Source organism: Camelus dromedarius, chromosome 8 (genome assembly GCF_036321535.1).
Source record: "Camelus dromedarius isolate mCamDro1 chromosome 8, mCamDro1.pat, whole genome shotgun sequence".
Classification (NCBI taxonomy): Eukaryota; Metazoa; Chordata; class Mammalia; order Artiodactyla; family Camelidae; genus Camelus; species Camelus dromedarius.
Window position 1 is genome coordinate 33994519 of NC_087443.1, and position 23277 is coordinate 34017795.

Sequence of the window (23277 nt, forward strand, 5' to 3'; positions counted from 1 at the left end):
CACAGAATGATTGGGAAGCAGGTAGTAAGGACCCAGGTCCCCATGCCAGCCCAGAACAAAAGAGTGTATCAGGATACAACCCAGCTTTGTCTACACAACCTGCCTCATGCACCCCGGGGCTGTCCCTCCTCAGGCCTCCATTATCCTCCTGTCCCCTGTGCTCCCTGCCTCTGCCACCCTTGCCTCCCTTCTGTCTCTTCAACAGGAACAGCTCTGGCCTGGCTCAGAGTCTTTGCACAGGCTCCTCTTTCTGCCCAGAACATGCTCTCCAGCCCACATATCTTTAAAGGTGTAAGAACTCCTCCCAAAGCCCACCTCTGTCCATCCTGTGTGACACTCAGCTTCCTTTTAGGATGTTATGAAAAGAGCTCAGGCTAGGTATGAATCCAGCTCTCTCACCTCGCAGCTGGCCTTGAGCAAGTGGCAGCCCCTACCTACCTACACCAGGGAGCAATGTGACTATACACGTGAGGACACCCAGCTCCTGCCAGGGGCCTAAAAACAATGGCTGACGGTAAGAGGCAGGAACACCCCCATTTAAATAGGCTAGAAAAGTAGATAGGAGTCAAGTGGCTTCCCTTTAGCTCAAGCCAGAGGGGAGCAGGCAGCATTGAGGAAGGTCAGTCAAGGTCTGCACAGGACTGCTGGAGAGCACAGGTAGGACCCCACATCCAAATTTCTAGCCAATCCCTGTCTACCCTGTGATCCATGGGTGGGCCTTCTGTACCAGGTCAAGGGCAACTTAGAAGCAGAGGTCATGCCCCATGCCTCTGAACTCCTCCAAGCTCTAGGACAGGCTGGGCCCCCAGGAGGCACCCAGCAAGGATGTGTCAGCAGATGCTGTGGTTGCACAGTTCCCAGCAGACCACCTGGCATGGGCTTTCCAGTATCTCTAACTCCCCTGCCCAACATCCTTCCCAGTTGAAAAGATGGTCCCTGCTCCTTGCAACCCCACCCTTCCGCTCCCCTCAATTAGATTATGTCTGTAAAACCCCTTGAGCTAAGTGCACTATAAATACAAGGCATTTGTATCAGATCCAGGCTAGGGAAGCTGTGAGGAGCCAGGCAAGGGACAGGAGCTCCAGGAGGTCTGCATCAGCTGAGCTGAACATAGTTTCTTGTGGCCCAGGTGCTATCAGTCAAAACTGATGGCTGCTGCCGGTTCCTTGGAGTTACAAGTAACCAGGGAGGGCAGAGCTGGCCGAGATTTCAAGCTTGTTGAGTGCTTTGGACTATTAGTCTAGTATTTGTGGTTGGAGTAAGCCCAGGGCACGTTCAGCTGAGCCATTTTTAACATTTGTTTTTCAGCCCATGTGAATTTAAGGCTTGGGGGTTCTCCTGGTTCTCACTTGTTTGCACTTATTTTTGGCCTATTCTCTAAGACCCCTTCTGAGAAGGGACTGAGTTATGTCAGTCTCGGAGCTAAAGGGCCCCACAAGCTAGAAGTGGACCCTAAAGCTGGGCAGTCCAGGGTCTCTGCATGCTCTCGAGTACACCCCTCTTCCCATTCTCTCCTTCAATGATCTCTCCTGGGACACGACTGGAGCCACAGACCTCACTCTTCTTCTCTTCCTCTACCAGCCTTTGAGTATCAGTGTAGCTTTTTTTCTTGCTGGCCTGGTTCCCCACTATGGGGCACGTAGCACAATGGGAGCACCTGGGACAGCCAGCCTTGTCCATGAATGGAATGAATTCCGTGTCTCATGTCCACATCCCCCACAGCCTGAAGGTGGGAAAAGCTGGCCTGATTGAGCGATGAACACCCACACCATTCACAGGGTGTCTGGATTTCAAGCAGCCCTTTGTCATCCACGAGGGAAAGCCATAGAATTACTCACACTGTGCCTACGAGGACGCACCCTGTCTGCAAGGAGCTGAGAGTCTCTTGGAAGGGACAGAGTGAAAAACAATAACCACAGGAATAAGTATAAAGTTGAATGAAGGAAAGGTTGGGGTGCTAAGGGAACTGGGAAGAAGGGGGTCTGACCTCACTGGGCATCTGGGAAGGCTTCTCTGAGGAAGTGATGGAGCTGCCCACCTGAGGCCTCCTGTCTCCTGTCCCAGGTGCCCTGGCCCTTGTCTGAATGCCCTGCTCCACAGCCCTCCTACAGGCACCACTTGCTCTTAAGATGCCCACAGCTGAAGGCTCCCCCCCAGCATCTGGACATCATGCTCGTCAGACCTCACAACCAGAAGAGGCCTCAGCAGCCCGCTGCCTGTGATGCAGAATCTCCTGGCATCATGAGAATTCTGTGATTAACCTACTTAATTTCTGCACACCTCAGCTTTTTCATCTGTAAAATGGGCCTGCCTTAAATGCTGATTCCGAGGTTGAGCAGGACAAAGGCAGTGAAGGTCCTCTGTGGGCTGGGAGCATCAGGGATGAAGTGTTTCTGAGGTCTGAAGGTAGCAGATAAAGGCGGGAATGATTTTCTCTCAGACAACTCCACCCCTAGAGGCGCCGGTTCCACTCAGAGATATCTCTGACTCAGGAGTGTGACCTCAGTCAAGGGACCAAGGGACGCTCAGACGATCTGCTGAGAGCAGCGGGGAGGAAGGGATTTGTTCCCGTCCTCAGAGAGACTTGTCTGACTTTCCATCAGTAATGGCTTCAGGGTGCAGACAACTGGAGACAGCGAGGTGGGGGCGGCCGGTAGAGCAAGGAGCCCAGACAGGGGGACAGGAAGGGGAGCGCTCGGCGGGGAGGGACAGGAGCCAGCGAGGTGCTGTGGCACGCGGCCCCTGAGCCTGGCCCCCGTTAAATATAACCCCAGCCCATTGTTTTCTCGGTTATTGTATTTTGCAGTTTTCCCTCTGGAGAGGCAGCCTAAATGAGGACTGGCCAAGTCAGGGGCCGCCTGGAAGTTCTAAGAACACAATTGTGATCGTGATGAAAATTAAAATTGTATATTTTCTAAGTTTAAAAAAAGCAAACACTCCAAGGTCATACACTGGCCCCGTGCCTCCTCGAATCCGGCTGGCCTGCTATTCTTCCTCAAGGTACCTGAGTCTGGGGGCCCAGAAGCAAGGGTCAGCAGGGGGCCATCCCCGGGAAGATGGCTGAGAAACACAGCCAGTGGGACACTGGAGTCCTTAAGAAGCAGCTTGTCCTGGCCGTCCTGGCCATCTGAGCCCCACAGCTCAGCCCCGCAGGCCCCGAGGGAGGCTCCGAGGGCAAACTCACAGATGAGTCCAGCCCAGAGCCCTGATGCGGGGGGACCCACTCACTGCCGCACTTTCAGGGGAGCCAACTGGCCCAGGAACAAGGCTGGCTGTCCTGAGTGACCAGGCCAGGGATGGAAGGAGGGTGCACCCCCACTTCGGGGTGAGGGGCCCAGAGCCCCCTCTCCTGAAGCAAGCATGCCGTGAAGGGGATGAAAAGCCCTCTGAGCGCGCGCGCGCATACACACACACACACACACACACACAAACACACACACACACACACACACACACACACACAGACACACAGACACGGCTGTGCTCCTTGCACTTCTGTTCTCTCCCTGTCTCTCCCCACAGCCCCTTACTGCTCCCCTGACTCTGCTTCTGTCTGTCTCTCTAGCTCTCACTCTTCCTCTGTCTCTTTGTTTCCATCTCTGGCTCTCATTCCCTCCCCCTCTCTCTCTCTCTGTCTCTGTCTCTCTCTCACACACAAACACACACACACAAACACATTTGGCTCCCACTCCTCAGAGAACCTCTGATGAATTAAAGGTCTTCATCCCACTTGACAGATGGGTAAGGGGCCCCTGAGGGATCGCTAAGAAACATGCCTGGGGCCAGAGGCAGAGCTGGGCCAAGAAACCAGGGCTCGGGTGTCCCGAGTGGGTTGTGCACTCCTCCTCCCCACTCTCCGTGGCACTGCCCCTTCTGACCCTGGGGGTGGGGGAAGCGCCCTCCCTTCCCTCCACTCTCAGTACCCACTCCTCCCTCAGCTGGGGTGGTGTCGGCCTATGTGCCAACCTCCTGACTCTCCCTCTGACAACCTTGGCAGCCTTCTCCACCTCAGCACTCCCAGGAGAATGGTTTAGTGGTCAGACCAACAGGTTTATGAAGCCAAGTTCCCAGCAATCACAACTGTGGGCTCCTGACAGCAGTAGATTTGGCTCCACTGGCCCCAGTCACGCACGTCTGCTCTTGGGGAGAGTGAGAGGACGTTGGGTGGGGTGGATCCCAGGAACCCCTCCTGGCTTCCAAACACGGCAGCCCTCACTGTATTAACTGAGCAGCCAGAGCCAGGCGGCCCACTGACTTCCCTTGGAGAGCTATCACTCCCCCAGTGCCAACTCTCACAGGGAGGGGAGTCAAAGCTGGCCAGGTCGTTGTGACAACTCACATTCGCTCCCTGCAACCCTGTTGACCACCAGAAAGGGGCCAGCCCTGCTCTCTGCAGGCACAACGCCCTCCATGCATCCTGATGCTGCAGCACAGCGGATGTGCCACCTGGATCTCCTGTGAGGCATGAGCTTCTTCGAGGGACAACACCTCGTGCATCGAAGTGTCCAAGTATACTGCTGAGGACCTGGCACAGTCACCACTCAGCACACATTTGCTGGATGAGGGCTCAAACTAGAGGGCTCCAGAAAATAATGCTATGGAGTGTTCTAGAGCATGTGCTTCAAGACCTATCTCAAGTGTAACCTTCTTCAGGGAGCAAGAGCCTCCATCATTTGGGACTTTGTGTTGGAAGTAACAGCAATAAAAGCTATCTCAAGTAGATTAAATAAAAAGGGAATGCATTGTTCACATAAGGTGGCAAGTTCAGAAATAGAGTGGATCTCAGGAATGGTTTGACCCAGTGGCTCAAAAATGTCACCAAGGATCTAGTTTCTTTCTTTAGCCTCTCTGCCCTTCCTGGTGTTATCTTTATCCTAAGGTCAACTTCCCTTGTGGTCTCAAGGTGGCTTCCATAATCTCCCCCAAACTACAGACTTTTCTCTTGTATCCAGACAGAGAGAGCACCAAGCAAGCAGCTCTGTCTCAGCAATCCAAGTAGAATCCTGAGAGTCACTAGGCTAGACCACATGTCCATCCACCAACAAATGGTTATGGCAGGGGGTGGAACATGCTGGTTGGCTTAAGCCCAAAAGGGTTTCAAAAGGGTTTACTTCTGCCTGAAGCTAGAGTCCACTATGTACAGAGAATCCTATAAAGATTCATTAGGCAGGAGTGGTGGATGTCCAGTTAAGACAGAGTCCTGTCAGCAAAGCAGAAAGGCAGGTAGAAGCAACTGTCAAAAGCCCACTACAATTTCCCTAACTCTGATCACCCTGATTCTGAGCCCCCAAGAATTCTGTTTCCTGCTTTATCTATACATTGTCACACTAGACTGTAATGTAGTGTTTACCTATTTGCCTGCCACATTAGACTATGAACTTGCTGACAGCAGGCACTACATCTTATCCAGCCTGTATCCCGTCTCAGGATATCACTCAGGGCCGGGTACTCAAAAGGGTATTCGGTTTACGTATGTTCCACGACAAAGCTGCCCAGCAGAACTCTCATGAAATAGACATCCCTCTGCCCAAAGAGGCCGTAACAACTTCCTGTTTGTTTTAAAATAAGTATACGTAGTCTTTTCCTTGCATGATTTCTTAATTTGATCTCTTCCACTGGGAAAAACAGCCCTGTAATTCCAGGAAGCAGGTTTGTGTGTGCCATGCCGCCCACGCTTCCTGCTCAGGCAGAGATGCGAGGGGTGGTATGCAGGTCCTCCAGGTGCCTGTTTCCCTCTCAAGGTCGGGGGTGGACATAAATGTGGCTGCTCCCTGGCCTAGTCACAACATCCACGCACCAGAGGCGTTGGACTGGTCACAGGAAACCCGACAGCTCAGAGTTCTGCACATCACAAGCCTGGACTGAGGGCTAAAAATGGCCTCAGGGAAACCAGCCATGGTGGATCAAAGAGTTCTTCCCGCTTTGGAGGAAACCCCCCAGAGTATGAGCTCATCCCATGCTACTCCCAGGAGGGTTCCAGATCCCCAGATGGGAGGCAGGCTGGTTGGCCAAACTGCCCTGTCTCCTTCTTTGTCTAATCCCGGGGGTTCTGATCGTGACAGGAGTTCTGCAGCTTTGTCCCTGTCCCGCCAGCCTTGTGAGGCCCATCCCAGGGCCTGAGAGGGTGGAGAGGACCAGAGTCTATCATCCAGCCTCCACCAGCCCACCAAGCAAAGCCTCAAAATACAAGTGCGGACACTCAGTCACGTGTCCAAGGGGACCCGGAGCTTGTGAAGGGCCACTTCCCAGACCTCCACGGTAAAGCAGCTGTGTAAACCTGCCCCTCTGGGGCTGGTTGATGGAAACTGGGTCAGAGCACAAGAAATTGTTAGGAACTGAACAGCAAGCTGCCCAGAACAACACTCCTGCCCTTCCTTAAGGAAGCTGAAGGCTCCACTTGATATTCAACAAATCTTCGTTTTATTGCTTGGAAAGTATAGACAGGGAGGGGGCCTGGCGGCGTGAGCCCCAAGATGGGGGAAGCAGGCAAGTGCCGAGTCTGCAGGAGCCCACAGTCGGAGCTTGAGGGGAAAGCCTGGGGAAGCCTGGCAGGTGGCCTTCTTCTTCTGCACCTTCTAGGCCTTTTGAGGGCCAGAAGGGTGGGAACTGGCTGAAAGGAGGCGGAGGCACTTAGCACAAAGCTCAGGTAAGCAGGAAGAAAGTCTGTGTTCTAGTGCTGACTTCGAGGAGAGGGAGAGGCAGAGGGGTGGAGGCTCCAGACACCCCCACCTGCACCACCGTCACCCCACAAAGAGCAGCTAAACCGCAGCACCACACGTGGGGCTCTGAACGTGGAGAGGCAGCAAGGCTCTGCCGTGACAGCATCTGCAAACCCCTCGAGCAGGATCTCCGGGGGCCCTGCAAGGCCTGGGGCCCCAGGATTCCAAGCGCAGTAGGGGTGGGAACTCCAGCTCGGGGGGGTCACTGTGAGGTGAAGGGGTGCAGCCAGGTAGAGCCTCCAGATCACAGAGGGACAGTCCTCCCCCCCAGCCACGTCCAGTGGGGAGCTTGGCCTGGGCAACAGCAGGTGGAGGTGAGGGACTCGGGATGGACTCCAGGTGGCCAAGGGAAGGGGGCTGTTACAAACCCCACTTTTCAAAGTCCCTTTTGGCTCTGGGCTTTGTCCTGTGGGGTCAGGGTGTGTCAGGTCTCCTGCCTGAGGGGAGCTAGCTGGAGGCACCTGGTGGGGTCAGCCCCCCAGGCCGAGCAGGCCCCATCCCTGCCACCTACAAAAACCCGCACAGCCAGGGCCTGTAGGGCCTTGCATTTTCCTTTGGAAAATTCTTTGGTTTATTTTGCATTTATCCTCAAAGATTGTCCATCCCCAATACACACACAAACATATACTCTCATAAAACAGAATCATAAAACACACACATAAGCCCTTTTTATACCTCTGTGGGTTGGTTCCCTTCCAGTCTTCCTAGTGTACACTCATTCCCTTTAGACCATTTTATGTATGACATATAAAAATTATGTATGTGTTTGTATTCTGTTCTGTCTACCTAATATATCATGTAGAGATTTTTACATATAAACATAGTTTGATAGCATAGCTATTTTAAACGAGAACAAGTGCAGACGACCATGTGTTGTGGTCTGAAGGTGGAGAGGCCTGAAAAGGCCAATTCCACAGAGCTTTAGGCATTGAACACACAGCACAGGATGCACCTAGTGGCTCCGGCCCCAGGGACACCCCCTTGAGCACCCACTCAGCTCCTCTGGCCTCAGAGGAGACAGGCTGGAGAAATAGATTGGCCAAAGGAATAAGAGAGAAAGAAAGAGGGAGGGAGGGAGGGAAGGAAATCATTAAGACCTCAAAATTTGGCAAAATGAGAAAAATTACCTAAAAGACTGTAACAGTTCTCATCCTGAGCTAAAACTGGCCTGTCACATCTGCAGTGCGGCACACTAGATGAACAGAACTTTCAGGCTGCATCAGGGGCAGAACACCGGCCAGACAGTGCATTGGTTTTAGGGAGGGGGACCAGAGCTGGCCACCAGCCCTCAGCCACATCACAGGAAGGGCTCCTGCCTGCGCTCACCTGGGCTGAGGGAGCTCTGGCCATCACACATTCACAGAGGACAGTCCCAGAGCAGAGGGCCAATGTTCCTTCATGTCCCCCAGGCCTGTTTCCATGGTGACAAAGCCCTTCATGCCTTGTAAACCAAGAGAAGCAGCTGATCACAGGTTCTTGGAAGCAGAACAAGCCCTCCTCCCCCCTGGGGCCTCCCTGCCAGCCCCTCCCAGCCCCCAGCCCCGCTGCCCCCTCCAGTCTGCCCTTTGTCTGCAGCTGTGACTGTAAACGCCCTCTCCCTCTCCCTCGTCTGGAGACCCTGCTTCTTCTGTCTGCAGTGGAGCACATGTTCCCCACCCACCAACTGATCTATTTGAGGAGAATGTGGGGAAATGACTCTTTAATTAGTCTCCTGCCTTCATTAATTATTGTAATGGCTCTCAACTTGGGGGAGAGATGGGCACAATGCGCTTAATATGTTTTTATGTCGACAAACACATTCTTTGCTTGGCAGTGAAAGAGGCCTACTTGGGGTTTGGGTCTGTGGGGTGATTTGCAAGGAACATTAACACCATAGAAATTCTCCTACAGATTCATAGGTTGGCTTTCTGTGGTGACTTGAACTCCCACCTTCACCCTCTTCCTCTCCCTTTAAGATCCCTGTCTCCTCACTTCGTTTTTCCTCCTTTCCCAATACTCCTCCCTTTTTTATCTCACCTCTCTTTCCATGGTCATGTCCCTCTTTTCCCAACCACACCCCTCTTGCTATCTCTCGCCTTCTCTCCAGACACTCTCAGGGAACATGGCTGCCAGGCAGAAGCTCTTAGGCTGACATTGTTGGCTGCATGCAATGGGGCCAGAGGCCTGAAGGGCACTGTGGGCAGGAAAGGTGGGAACCTGGGTCTGCTTTGTCTGTTTCTCTGTGGAGACCTCTCAGCTGGCCTCTAGGCGTGAGAAGCTCCATGAGAGCAGGAGAAGCTTACCAGGGAACCCTGCACAAACAAAATGCTTTCCAGGCCTCCCTGGCCCTGTATGGGGAACCTCTTTAAAGAGATCTTCCAGGCCTGTCATCAGTGGGGAAAAGGCCATTTGGGCTGGCAGAATTTCTGGAAAGAAGGAAGGAGATGAAGCTAAGAAAAACAGTCCCACAAATCACTCTTCAATGAGGTGAGAGTCTCCAAGGCAACCTGCCCAGGGCTGAGAACCACAGAGGAGGGAGATGCACTGTTGCCATGGAAACCACATCCTAGAAACCCATTGGTATTGGTCCCTGTTTGCCTTTGCAGATGAGGTGTTGGGGGCAGGGACTAGACCTGCAGTGTCCCTCAGGGGGATGGAGTGGAGGAAAGAGGGAGAAAAGAGGGGAAGAGAAGAGGGGCAGGAAGGGAGACAAAGAGAGAGACAGTAGGAGGAAGGAAGGAGGAGAAGGCTCCAGGAACTAGACAGTCCCTCCGGGGCATCCTGAATTCTCTGGGCTGCCCAGCAGAGACAAGAGTGCCCTGTGTGCTCAGAACACACGTGTGGGAGTGAGCTGAGTGAGGGGAAGGGGCCTGAGCTGAAGCCCAGGCTGAGTCTCACTTGTCCTCCTTGCTTTTACTCCATCATTATTTAAAACATGTAAATGGAGCACACCCTGTGTTCACTAACCACAGAACAAGCCCCCAAAGGGTCTGGAATCAGAGAAACTCCATTTGGGGCTTCTGGTCCTTCCTCCCCCTGGGTGCCCAAGCACAGGGGTTCTAGAGAGAGGGTGACTAGAAGTGGGTCCCCAAGGCGGCCTCTTGCCCTAATTACTCCCAGACACCAGTTTGCAGTTCCCTTTTTCTGGAATTTAAGTAGCCACTGTGTGCCTAGCGCCACCTGCTGGTGACCACTGGAAGCAAGGCAGCAGTGACTAGAGTTGGCCAGTCCTAGTGGGCCTCCACCACTGAGACTCTTCAAGGCAGGTGTCAAACTGGAACCCTCCTCCAAGGTCCCCTTTCACAGCCTGTGGGCCACATGAATTCTTCAGTAAAATGAGACGCATTTGGTGTGTGATCTTGGCAACCAGTTCCCTCTCAGGGCTTCCGCATCCCATCTGTGCAATGGTTTGGAAGGGTTCTTTATGGCTTGGATAGTCTGTGATGTCTTGATCCAAGCCAGAATTTAGCTTCTGTCTGGAGTATTTCATTCAGTCTGAGGGGAGAGACCGGGAATCCTCCCCCAGTGTCTCTCAATAATGCTCTTTGGGCCGGGGGCTCTGTAACCCCCACATGGCTCAAGGGCAGCCTGGCCCAGGAGGGCACCAAGTCTTCCCTGTCACCTTCCCTTTATCAGAGGGGCCCTACTGAGAGGGAAGCAGAAGCTTAAGTACTAGCACACACAACACCCACTACAAGAGCTTCTAGATGGGAGCCCAGCCCTGGGTTTCCTGTTTGCAGCCTTGCGGAGGACCTGGCTAAGCCACGCTCAGAAATGGTGAGATAAATGTGTGCTGCTCTAAGTACTAAGAGTTTGGTAATTTTTCACACACATAGAGAAGGAACACAGGTGCTATATCTAGAGTATTTTATGCAGTATTTAAGGAATATATCACTTCTGTCTGCATGTCAACTCTAACAGGAGGTGTTACTATCCCCATTTACGGAGAGGCAACTAAGGCTTGGGGGAGAGGCTTGATTTCCCGAGACCACACAGAAACTGGGGGAGGGGGAGTTGTGATACAAGTTATAGACCTTACGCAATGAAGAACCCTGTGACTGGCCTGCCGGCAGCAGGCAGCAACATTCCCCTTAGCCTCCATACGATGATAAGGCCTTTAGGAGAATGCGCCCTACCCAGCTTTCCAAGAACTCACCCTCCCTATGGCCTGACCCAGCTGTTTCCTGCGGTTCTCTCAGCCACCTGCTGTGCTCCTGAGGGCATTTGTCTCTCCAACCCCACATAACTAGGACACTGGGAGTTAGAGGCCAAGTAGAGCAAGTCTTGTTTCCTCAAGGGCTTAGGAGCAAAAGGCAAGAAGAACCTGACTTCCCCAGGAATGAAGCAGAAGAAACGAGGCAGCCAGTGCTTCAAGGTCAATGCTGCATTACTTTCCTGAGCTGTGAGGCCACAATGCATCACTTTGATGACATCAGTGTACAAACTGACATCAGGGCTGGGCCTGGTCTAAGGACCCAACCCCAAGGAGAAGTGCAGCAGAGGGACAGGGACCCACAGAGACTATGCCTCAGAGGGGACCCTTCAGCTTGCTTCTGGAGCAGAAGCAGCAAAGGCACCAGGGGACTAGGGGAGTTCTCATCTGGTGGTCTCCACAGGAGGGCTGCTGCTTTATCTCATAGACGCGGGGACACAGGCAGACGTTCCCCTGCTGAAAGCATCTGGATTTTAGTCACTTCATTGGAAGAGATGGTTTCTCAGGATTAGTTTAGCTCAAAGCTACAAAAGAGATACCCTCCCCTCGGCTGCTGAGGGCTCTAGCCGGGCCAGTGCCTCAGAGGTAAACTTATTAACTGTAGTACACTGGTAAGTAGCCATATTGGAAATGTTTTCAGGTTTTTTTTCTTCCTCCTGGGATTTCAAGAGCAAATTACATTTCAAATACTCTTGGCTTAGGACAGCCAGTTTTCACCAATGAGCACTGCAGGAAGTGATTTGATGCAAACCATCATCCATGGCACACTGCTATGCACCAGACACCGTATACACGTCTGCCACTGGGACCTCACAACCACCCTAAATGGTGCCTTATCCCCATTTCACAGATGAGGAAGCTCAGGTATGGTAAGTAACTTGCCCAAAGGACCACAATTAGCAAGTGGGAGATCTATCTGACTCCCCTACTCCTTGCCTCCTATAAAGAAGACAAGCACCATGCAAGGGACACTGTGTCCTGAATCGCACCAGGTCATAAAATCACTTTTATCAAAGGAAACCGAGCTGAGTGAAGACAGGTGAATGTGGAGGCACTGTTGCACACTGTGCTAGGTGGGGCCGCACTAGACACAGCCCCCCAAATTATAAAGAGCCCTGCCTTAGCAAATGAGCGAGTTCCCCCCGCTGAGGCCACCTTGATGATGACAGCAAGCCTGGACTAGAAAATCACCCAGTGTGAAACTTCTTATTCCATCTCCTACCCTGGAAGCTCAACAGCAGGGGCTCTGCTTCAAGACAGGCCCCAATGCCCATGGTAACAGAGTCTTTCCTGGGGGCCTCTGCCACCCTGTACCCATCCCTCCCTTAGCACCCCCTCTGAATCTAACACCTCCCAACTATGCAACTACATGTGAGCTGCTTTAACCTCTCCAAGCCTCAGAGTTGCCATCTGAGAAAAGGGAAAGATATCTATTTTTCTTTGTGAGAAGAGGAAATGAGATGAAGCTCTTAGCCCAGGGTGAGACCATAGTAAACTAATTCCACTGTAACCACATGCACTCTCCACCAAAAACCCGAGTTCTGCTATCACAGAAATACAAGACAAGGTAAGCCTGGGCTGGCTGAGTTTAGCACTCACCGGTGCAGGAGGGAGGATGATTTGATGGAGGGATGGAGGTCATGCTCCTGCATGGAAATTCCACCAGGTGGCGCCATGGTACAACGTTTACAGTCCCTCCGGCCAACACACCAAGATCGTGGCGATCTCCAGGGTCTTCCTGCGCAAGGAGAACAGGATTCATTAAATGCGAAGTCAGAGCTAAAGAAAGCCTGAGGTTGTGTCACTCTTCATGACTTCCCTCAATCTCCTTCATCTAGATTTTCATCAAAAGTGTGGTGGGACAGGATAGGGGGACAGTGACAGTGACAACGGCAATGCCAGGTCATGTCAACAGTAAAGTCCATTAAGCACCTCCTATGGGCAAGACCCTGTGGCAGGTATTACTGAGTTTGAGGGCTGAAAGGGGCCTTCGAGGAAATCTGTCCTTGTGCTTTAGGGTGCAGCGTGACTCAGGAGGATGGGTTTTAGGTGGAGCCACCACGCCTCCTTGTTGAGCCTAGCCAGACAAAGCCAAGGGAACACAGAAAAGGCACCCCATCCCACCACAAAGGGAGCCGAGAAGATCAGCTGGGTGTGACTTCCGAAGCTATTCCTGCCTTAACCACTGCTTACACACAGGACACTCTCCCTGAATGATTGCTAAACTGACCGCGGACCTAGGACAAACTTCAAACCAACCAGGAAGCTTTCCCTCTCCAGTCCTGGAGAAGGGAGACATTTCTGTCAGGGACCTCACATTTCAGAGAAACAGCTCCATGGAGTGGTTCAAGGTCAGAGCTGCAAGGCCCTTGGGGGTCAACTGACCTTGGGGGTCAAACCCCAGTAGTACAGATGATGCCACTGAGAGCAAAAGAGGGTCAACAACTCATCCCAATACCCAGACTCTATAGAATGAAGAAGCTCTCTGTGCACTAATATAAAATGTGTCCAGGATATACTGTTAAATAAAAAAAAAAGTGAAGGCAGAATATGTGTCTAATTTTCCATCATTTATATAAAAAAAGACAAAATTAGTATCTTTGTGTTTGCACACAGTTGCATAAATAAGTTCTGGAATGATTTAAAAGACACTAAAAACAGTAGTTATTGGGTGGAGAGGGGATGGATGGATGGATGGATGGATGGGGACAGGGGAGGGAGTGAGACTTTTCTCTGCACACATTTGTACGTTGCTTGATCTTTGAACTATACAAATGTATTACCTTCCAAACACTATATTTGAAAAACAGTATGCCTAAGATTATACAATGTTTCCCACAGTTGGGAGGATGCTTTCTGCGGCAGGGTAGGAAATGATTTGGGGTGCACAAGGTGATTGTAAGCAATTCACAACCCAGCACTAAATCAGAATTTTCTGGTGAGAAAGTCGTTCCCTTTTCATTTCTCTTCAGTCTTCTGAATCCATCAAGGAGAAAGTCTCAGTGAGATACTAGTGGGTCTTTAACACCTCTCTAAATCCTGGTAAACTGTCTTTTTGACCAAGAAAGCAGGCACCGGGCTTAGAGCCTCGGCTGACAGCTGTAGCTAGCTAAATGGTGGAAATGGAACCATGTCATTTTCTCTACACTGAATTTACTCATACTGATATCTACTATGAAGGGCCAGTAATACTGCCTTCATTTACAATAGTAATATGAGTCTTCCTTCTCAAAAAATTTAGGTAAAATGTGAGCTGCTCCAAAGAAAAATATTATTATATAAACCCTAATGCTATTGCTTTGTAAATATGGTATCATCAAGTACTAACCTTGTGCCAGAAACTGCCAAGTGCTTCCCATGAATTAACATACTGATCCTTCTGCCTCTGGGAGGTGCAGATGAGGACACGGAGGACAAGGAGAGTGTGGACCTCTGGTTAATTGGAGGTGGAGCTGGGAATTTGAACTCAGGCAACCAGTGTCCAGCAGGGCCTCGACACCAGAGGGACTGAAGCTGGTGGCCCAGTGAATGCAAACTCCTCTTATCCTGATACTCGAGATCTGCAACAACCCCTCAGCTTCCAGGAGCCAGAGAAGCAGGTGCATTTCTTCTCCAACAGGAGAAGGTGGGTGGGTGGTGACATTGGTCTTAGAAGCCCAGCACTACTCTAGCCCCAGGTCCTTGGTGCCTGGGACACTGTGGCTGCTCTGGGCTGAGCCCATAACACAGGAGCTGTGGTCCAAGGCGTGGCATCTGTGGAGCGGTTCTGGGGCTGGAGCAGTCCCTCCCCTGATGCCTCCTGTCCATATCCCTCACCTACTGTGCCAAGGGTGATCCCTGAGGCTCTGCGTGACAGGAGGGACCCAGGTCATCACCCCTCCTTAGAGATGAAAAACAAGGCTGGAGAGGATAAGTGAGCTGTGCAAAGTCACGGACCCACAAAGTAGAGCAGGGCCTGCAAACAGACAGGCTTCTTCTGGGCCCAGCCAGCTGGCAGGGGGTGGGGGGGCCTTCTCTGCCCTCAAGGTCAGAAGTCTGAGGGCAGCAGCTCTGACCACCACACCAGAGCTTTTTCCTCAACTCCCAGAGCTAGAGTCCCCAGTTAGGGAGCCTGACCCCTGCCTCTGCCAAAAAGCCCAGGGAGAACCCTGGAGCTGGCAAGACCCTTCCGCTCTCTCTCAGGTTTGTGCCTCTTCTTGGGAGATGGAACTGTGGTCCCCCTGGCAGGCTGGCTGGAGGGCAGGGAGAGATAGAGCGTGGAGAGCAAAGGGCTTAGAACTTGTGGAAGGAAAGGCCCAGGAGGCTGCTGGTCCCAGAGATGGAGTGGGAACAGACAGTCAGACCCCAGTAGCCCCATACACCAGTGGCCCCAACTAGGGACTCAACCCCATGGGTGGAAGAGGCCTGGGTGAACCCAGCTATGGTGCTCGAGGCAGCCAGGCTGCAGATCCAAGCTGACATGGAGACACAGGGCTCCGAGGATTAATCCTGGAGATTAGTAGAAACCTCCCCTGAAATCTGCCCTCAGGGTGGCCCAGTCTGGGGGTTCCTGTCATGCAGCAGGCAGGGCAGGGGTGGGGGCAGAGAAGGAAGGGCCCACCCTCCCCAGCAGGCCTCCAGCTAGGACACCCACTAGGCCAAGGCGGCCGGTCGCCTCACTCAGAGGCCCGCTGAGGTCTGCATCTGGCCACACAGGCAACAAGCGACTACCTGCTCAGAACACTCCTGCACCGTGATTTCTCAGTGCAGGCAGGTGAGAGCCCTGAAGGGCATTCACACAAGAGGTAGAGACGTGGGCCCCAGGCCCCTTACAGCAGCTCCACAGGCTGCACAACCCCAGGGGGCGTCTTCCCTCAGCATACTGCCTCTGCCTGCAGCATACTTTCAGACCCTGGATCTTGAGAAGTGTGGCAGAGCATTGGTTAGCAAACTCTGCCCAGAGCCCGAGGGGCACAGGAAAGGTGGGTTGTGGAAAGGAGGGTTGAGAGGTGGGCCCCTGGGCCCCCAGCCAACTTCAACAAGAGCAGCTCTACTGGGCGTATGTCACATGTGTCGGGAGTTCAATCAACAAATGGGACAAGAAACAAACAGCACTTCTTTCTTGAACAACTCACTTTGAGCCCCCAACTGCTTCCCTTAGGCTGGCTAACAAGTCCCTAGAAGGTGATGCTTCCCGGGGCTGAGGCCCAGGGCTCCTCCCGCCCCCCAGTGCCTGGCCAGGTCTGGTCAGGAGCTAGAGCCAGGGAGGGAGCGGTGCGGAGGCCCTGCTCCCCCTGCCGTCTCTGAAGTACCCTCGATCCTCAAAGGCCTCAGGCTTTGGGACTGCAAACTGAATTCTAGAAAAAGACACAGTTCTCAGCCCTGAATTTGTAGACTCAGATTCATATGCCTTAAAGAATTTTATAAATTGGGGGTCCACCTAAGATTTATATCTTCAGAGTCCCACAGCTTTGCAAGGCAAAAAGGGGAAGTCCAGCCCAGAGAGACATGCTGAGTGGGGAGGTTCAGGGGAAGAGATGTCTGCAGGACCATCCCTCCTCTGAGGGCTGTGGGGCTAGAGCCACGGGAGCCCAGGGCCGGCTGGGCAGAGGGAGATGCCACAGGGAAGAGTCAGGGCACCAGCCAGGCCTGGGCAACCACCTCCTTTGCCTGGGTCCCAGAGGAGCCGCTGGGAGCCAGGCCTTCCCTTGCCTGTCTGTGATGCCACCGGAGAATAAAGTCACAGAAAACCCTGAAAAAGGAGTCCTGTTTGAATAGCACAAAGCTTCCTGAGAAGTGTCTGTGACAAAGGCCACCAGCCCCTTCACAGGCAGCAGTGGGCACAAGAGCTGCAGGGAGAGGGGGTCTGTTTCCCCACAACATTGCAGGCTCTCAGGAAGGATGGAATCAATCTCCATCTCTCTCCTCCATCCTCCCCTACATTTATCCCATGATGGTTTGCTACCCCAGCCCTGGCTTTCAAGAAGCACCTCCAAAACCTGCCTTCTTCCCCCAAACTACCAGATGCAGAAGGATTCTAAGAGAAGGGTGAGAAATCTTGTCATTGGGCAAGGGAAGCCCTCAGCTTCTCTCTGACCTTTAAGTGTCAGCCCACTTAGGCCCAGAGCCCTCAGTCATCCAATGCCAACCCCACCCCCCAAGCAGGGCGCCCACCCAGACTCAGGACTCAACCAGCCAAAACTCAAGGCCTCCACTCACAAAAAGGAGGGCACCCTCACCCCATGTGCACTGAGACTTAGCACCAAGACCCCTGCTTTCTAAGGAGAGAGTGCCAACGTTAGAGGCTACAAGAGCCTCAGGAAGCCTTGGGATGCTGAGCGGCCTCTGGTCAGAGTCCCTGGGCAAGGGAGACCTGCACCCCAGCCATCCTGATCCCACAGCCTCATTGGCCATTCTGACCAGAGGACCTCCCTCCCCCCACTCCTACAAGGCCAGCATCTCAGAGTGAGCCAGAAATTATCTAAGCATCAGACAAGGGTCCAAGCTTTACCTGGCCTCCCACCCCCTGCTCCCAGAGTCTGTCAAAAAAAAAGCTTAGAAAACACCTTCCAAGTTCAAATGCTCCCTTCTACCTAGTTCCCCAACCCTAATCACTCCCAAACCACCTTCACCATGTCTTCCAGATCTACATGCAGCTGTACAATCATTTACGAATGTCTTTGCATGGACTCACTTTTACTTAAATTTCTTTATTGAAAATGCCACCACAATGAGTAGAATGCCAGTACCACTTGTCATAATTAAAAGGTTGCCAATAAAAATTTACCACTAAAACAAAACGGACCTATAAAAGTCTGGAAACTTTTCCCACCTGCCCTAAGCCCAAGGCCTGGTCCCTAGTATCGGAGGAGTCAGCCCATGTTCCAGAGGCATGAGAATATATTGGCACCTGGTGGAGAATTTCTTCTTGGCATAAAAGGATTGGAAAAGAACTGGAAAGGGAATCCTTTCCTTGTTCTGACTTTGTGCTTAATGCCTGACACTATCTAAACAAATCTTAAGGGAATGAGGGTATCACCCAATCCTTTGGGAATGTTGGAATAGAGGCTTCCTCTGCCTCATGCTTAACACAAAGTGGAAACACATTCTCTGAGCACACCTTCAAGGCACCACTGGAGCCCCTCCCGGTGTGCCTGCTCTCACACCAAGGCCCAGCAGCTCCCTCTCCCACACACCTGCCCCGGCAGCCCCCAGAGGTCATCGCTGACTCAGGTGGGACACCAGGTAGACGAGGCCCACCAGCAGGAGTCCACGTACGCCGAGCATCATGAGCAGGAAGAGGAGCAGGATGGAAGTCACCGGCTCCACAGCGTGGTTGCCGAGATGCCACTGGGGGAAGCCCATGTTCACCAGCTGCCGGTTGAGGTCATTGAAGGGGGACTGAGCAGCACCCAGCCTGGCTCCCGCCTGCTGCTGGCGAGGGCCAGGACCCCCCAGGGGGGCACCATGACCCCTACTGAGAAAGCTCTGGAAGGTGAAGACAGAGAGAGACAAATGAATCCAGAGAAAGCTTCCTTGGATCTGAGGCATCAGAAGCAGGAGGGAACTCTCTGGGTGGGGCCCCACCCTCCCCTACAGCCACCCAGGGCCATGCCTTCCCTTCTCAGCGATCCCCAGATGCCACCCACGGGTATCCCAACCACTGAGTCACAAGCTCTCAGAGCAAAGAAAATGTAAGTCCATACCCCCTATGTCGTGTCAGGGAGAAGGTGCTAGGGACAGAGAACAGCAAGGGGGAAACGAGAGTGGAACTACAGGGCACAGCTTCTGGGTAGGCATTTTTAACATTCCTCACTCCTTCCTTTCAACTCATCATTGTGTTGCCATGGGCTCATCTCCACTTACTCTCCAGTTTCTCTCTCATCCAACAGACTTTAAAAGATGCTGGCTCCATTTGGGGGTTGCTGACCAGGTTAAAGGAGAGAGAGCTCTTGGGTCTGAAGACTGAGAAGGTTGCCTAGAGGAAGGAGAGCTGGGAAGGCAGACGGCTGGGCAATAAATCTACTGGGGTTTCCCCAAAGTCTTAAACCCTCATGCTCCCCAGCCTGGCTCTCTGCAAAAAGGGCTTCCGGCTAGAGAATGACCAGCAAGGGAGCTTCTGGGAGCTAAGGAGTAACTGGTACAGAGGATGGGAGACCAGCTGCTCCCCTCTACAAAGGCTGGGTGCCTACCTGTCGAGGGGTGCTACTGCGTGGTTGGGTAGTGGTCCTCACGCGGGGGTCGTCATCCTGCACAATTTCCCCATTGGCCAATATCCGAACCATCCTTCCAGGAGCTATGGGTCCCTACTGGGCTGTACTGTTCCCAGACCTCAAAACACCTGAAGGAAAAAATTCACCAAAGATAAAGAAATGCTTGCTTTCGGTGGGAAAAACTGCAATTCTGAGTGCCCTCACTGGTGACCCACGCTGAGTAGGCAGTTCGTCTAACATAAACGAAAGAAATAAATGCTAGTTGTTTACCAGACAAAAATCTTCCACACTTTGAGTTCACTAGGAAAACAACCAAAAATAGCCTTGGAGAAGGAAATTTTATTAACCACCACCGCCAGCAACAGTGGGGGCAAGAACATGTGCTGTGGCCAGGGCCCTGTGGAAAGTCCTCCAAGGCTCATCTCAGCCTCTGAACACTCCTCTGGGCCAAATACAGCTGGAAACCCAGAGAACTCTAACTCACTTGCCCAGGACCATACATCCATGGGCAGCACAGAAAGAACGTGAAGCCAAGATCTCTGGCCCTAGCCCTTCTCTGGGTACTAAGTAGGGAATTCAGGACAGCAGGATCCCCAGTGTCTTCATTTCCCTTCCGTTAAAAAATGGTCCTGTGTGCGGTTCCCTGAGGGAGTAGACGCTAAGGATGTGGGCCTTCTCCCAGCAGGAGATCTGGGCCCAGTTCAGAGCTACTTTTCTGCAGCGGGCACATCCTCACGTGCCCTTGCCTTGCAGGTAACACCAGGAGGGCAGGGCCAGCCTTCCCAAAATATGGGATGGGGGTGCTGCTGTGGCTCTGGGAGGGCCCCACTCGCAGAACCCAAGGGTATCCATGGGCTGGAGGTGGGGGCCCTTCCACGCCTCTCCCCGCGTCTGGGTAAAGGCCATTTTTTCTCAGGGGATGAGCCACAGTTTTTGTCTAAATTCTCAAAAGCACTCGTGACAGGCTAAATGGGGTCAGGAGCCCCTGCTCTCTTGCCCGTGGCCTGGAGCCTGGGGGAGGCGGGTCTCTTTTGGAAGCCTGCTGGCCCCTGCAAAAGGCCAAGCGGGTCCGAAGAGTCCCCTTGCGCATTGTCATCCTGCCCCGCTGGGTGGGCTGAAGGCGCGGCCGGCCCTTCCCGCACCTGACACTAAGGAGGGTGGGGAACCGGGTCGCGGCGTGCTGCCAGGGTGGGAGGGGTCGCTGCCCAGGCCGCCGAGCCCAGCTCCGAGCCCAGGACTCCGGGAGGGAGCTGCTGCGCCCCCTTTCCCCAACGCCCAGCCACTCACCTGGGGCGCGGCTCCCGGGCCTCGGCTGTGTCCACACCCTGCGGCTCCCAAGCCGCTTCCTCCCACCTGACCTCACAGGAAACGCGCGCCGCAGGCGCACGGCCCCGCGGCGGCGCAGCAGCTCCCTCGTTAGGCCTTCGGGAGAACTGCAGCTGCCCCGCCCGGGAGGCCCAAGGCCGGGGAGGAGGGAGAAAGACGATGAAAGAGGAGAGCGGACCAGGGAGGACTAGAGGGGAGGGAGGAGGAAGACAAGTGCGGAGGAAGAAGGAAAGAACAGAGGAGGGAGAAGAAAAGGAGGCGGAAAGGCAAACAGGGCCCACAGAGGAAAAACCCAGGGAGAGAGGGCACCTCTGGCCTGGGTGGCACAGGCTCAGCCCAGCGTCCGAGTTTGCTGAGCCCTCTCGGTAGAGTAGGACCCAGCCCTGCCCTCAAAGAACTCCAACTCCAGTTCCAGTGGGGACCCTCCCACGGGGAAGACGAGGCATGACCACAGGGCAGGTGCAACAAACTGCAACATGAGGAAAGGCAGGCTCCCTGGAGGAGGTGGCCTTTGAGGTGAGGCCAGAAGAGTAGGCAGGAGTTTGCCTGTCAGGCAAATAGGAAAAGGCACTCCTGGCAAAGGGAAGCACCCGACAAAGGAGTGAATGATCAACCTCTGCCTCTTCCCAATGTTTTCAACGCCACCCCCTCTTTATAAGCTGTTCTTTGTGGACCTGTTCACCAGTTGGAGAGAATGAGCTCTGCAGTCCCACAATTTGGGTCAGGCTCTGGCAAGTTACTGAGCTGCTTAGTTTCCTCATCTGCAAAATGGGGCTAATCACATTAGGTACCTTCAGGATTGTTGTGAAGATTAAGAATGAGAGTCTCTGGCACACAGCAGATGTTGATAACCATTTGTTATGACTGTCAATCAGTAGATATTTCTGAGAGTAGATATTTATTGAGCGTATATAAGGACTTAGATGCCCACCAGCCCCCTGGTGGGGGGAACAGATAGAATATTGAGACTTAGACCTTGCCTCAAGGGCACATCGTCTGCCACCATGGTTTAATTATTTGGTTATGAAAACTTATCAGTAAAAAAATGTTGAGCAGGTCCGCCTGATATCTGTATTTTATTTGTGCATTCTTTATTTGTTTGTTTATAAATTATACATGTGTACTGTGAGAGCAGATTGTCATTGTGGATAAAAGGTACGATGCTAGAGCCAGCCTGGGTTTGAATCTTGGCACAGCTGCTTTCTGGTGGTGTGATGGACCAGTTTTTCAACCTCTCTGGTCTCAGTTCCTTCATCTGTACGATACAGGTAATACTTCATCAGGTTTTTGTGAAGCACTAAGTGCTTAGTGTAACGTGCTTAGATGGGAGCCTGGCCACAGTAAGTGCTCAGGGGCTACCGCCTGTTACTGTCATTACTACTGCTCCACTACATTAAGTCAATTGTAAAGCATGAACATTAAAAAAAAATGGGATTTCAAATAAATACAACCTGAAACCCTAATGCTTTCTTCCTACACTCTTGATGCAGGTGGACATGGTGCATACATGGAAGGGGTAATCCCAGGGTAGGATGCCTGATTGTCAGAGGTGGTCTGTGGATTGCAGAACTGCTCTGCACACTGGGATTATCTGGGATATTTAAAAACAATCCTGATGCTTGAGTCCCACCCCAGAGGTGACAATGCCACTAATGTGGGATACAACCTGGGCGTGAGGAGGTTTTTAAAAACAAATTCCAGGGCAGAGACCCACTGTCTTCCATGAACCAAGCTCCATAAATGGGGCTCATAACCTATGACCCCTAAAAAGGGAGAGATCCCCAAGCAGGGGGAACCAGGCAGGAAATGGATATTTCCTCAAAGGCTTGAAGTGGTACAACTGCTTCCAAAGAGACAAGTCCAGCCAGAGATAACCATGAGAGCCCAGAGGAGGACGTAAGTCCCTCCAGAAAACGCCCAGATAGGCTCTGAGAGGCAGTAATGTTTGTACTTGGAACAGTCCTATTATTACCAATTAAAACAGCTTTGGGAGATGGAGAATCACTTTTCCTACCTCTCCGTTTCCTTCAGGTGTCTCCCCTGCTCAAGAGCCTGCAGTGGTTCCCTCTTGTCTGCTCCAACAAGACCCAACTAACTGGCAGGCTCTGACAATCCTCCAAATTTGGCCCCAGCACACTATTACCAACTCCCTCCCTCAGCCTTGCCCACTGGATCTCTTCACTCTCCCTTTAAGCACCACTTAAAGTCCTGCTTTGCTTGTGCCTGAAAATCTGCCCATAGGCCCTCCCCACCTAATCTATTACCCACCCCCATCCCCAGACTTTAATGCCAACAGCACAAACTAGGGTTCTAATTGTTCCATGTGATAATACTAATACCTATGTGTGCAGAATCTTTAACACTTCCAAAGTGCTCTTCCAGAGACCACATCATCCTTTTTGGATTAGGAAATAGGAAAGGCATGTGTTATTGTTCCCCTTCTGCTGATGAAGTACCTGAGACTCAGAGAGACTCTGGACGACCAGCCCAAGGTCAGTGGCAGAGCCAGGATTCAAATGGACACAGATTCCCCCAGCTCTGCATTGGAGGCTCTTTGCACCTACCCACCACCAAACAGCCTCCTCCAGCTTTGTCCCATCTCTGCCGCCTCTTTGTTTTATGCCCCCCTCCACCCAATGCTATTAGTACAAGACTGGGGCCCAGGTCATGCCTTACTCCCAGCAGGTGCCCAGTAAAAATGTGCTTTTGGTTTTCCTGGTCATTGCAGAGTTACTCTTATACACACTGAAGTTTGACGAGCACTACTTTAGACTAGTAGCTTTTCAAACTCTTTTGACAGCAATACATTTTAGCAACATACTAGCAACACAACCTAGTAGCCCCACAC

The 23277-nt window shown here is 52.5% G+C and overlaps 1 protein-coding gene across 7 annotated transcripts in view; it reads right to left on the reverse strand.

Annotated features, from left to right (window-relative positions):
• FAM241B (family with sequence similarity 241 member B) overlaps nucleotides 1-23277 on the reverse strand; it is a 230744-nt gene that overhangs the window by 124194 nt on the left and 83273 nt on the right. For 4 of the 7 annotated variants that reach the window (XR_010381934.1, XR_010381932.1, XR_010381931.1 and 1 more), the window contains 3 exons: nucleotides 19083-19231; nucleotides 18087-18378; nucleotides 12511-12649 (listed from right to left, as the gene is read on the reverse strand). Coding sequence is in view for 2 of the 7 variants with exons in the window: in XM_010992784.3 (XP_010991086.1) it covers nucleotides 18109-18378; nucleotides 19083-19175 (363 nt within the window). In the remaining 5 variants the exon portion in view is untranslated. Of the gene's footprint in view, nucleotides 1-12510; nucleotides 12650-17584; nucleotides 18379-19082; nucleotides 19232-20390; nucleotides 20461-23277 lie in introns of those variants that run through there. The other 3 variants (XR_010381933.1, XM_010992784.3, XM_064488106.1) reach the window with 3 other exon arrangements.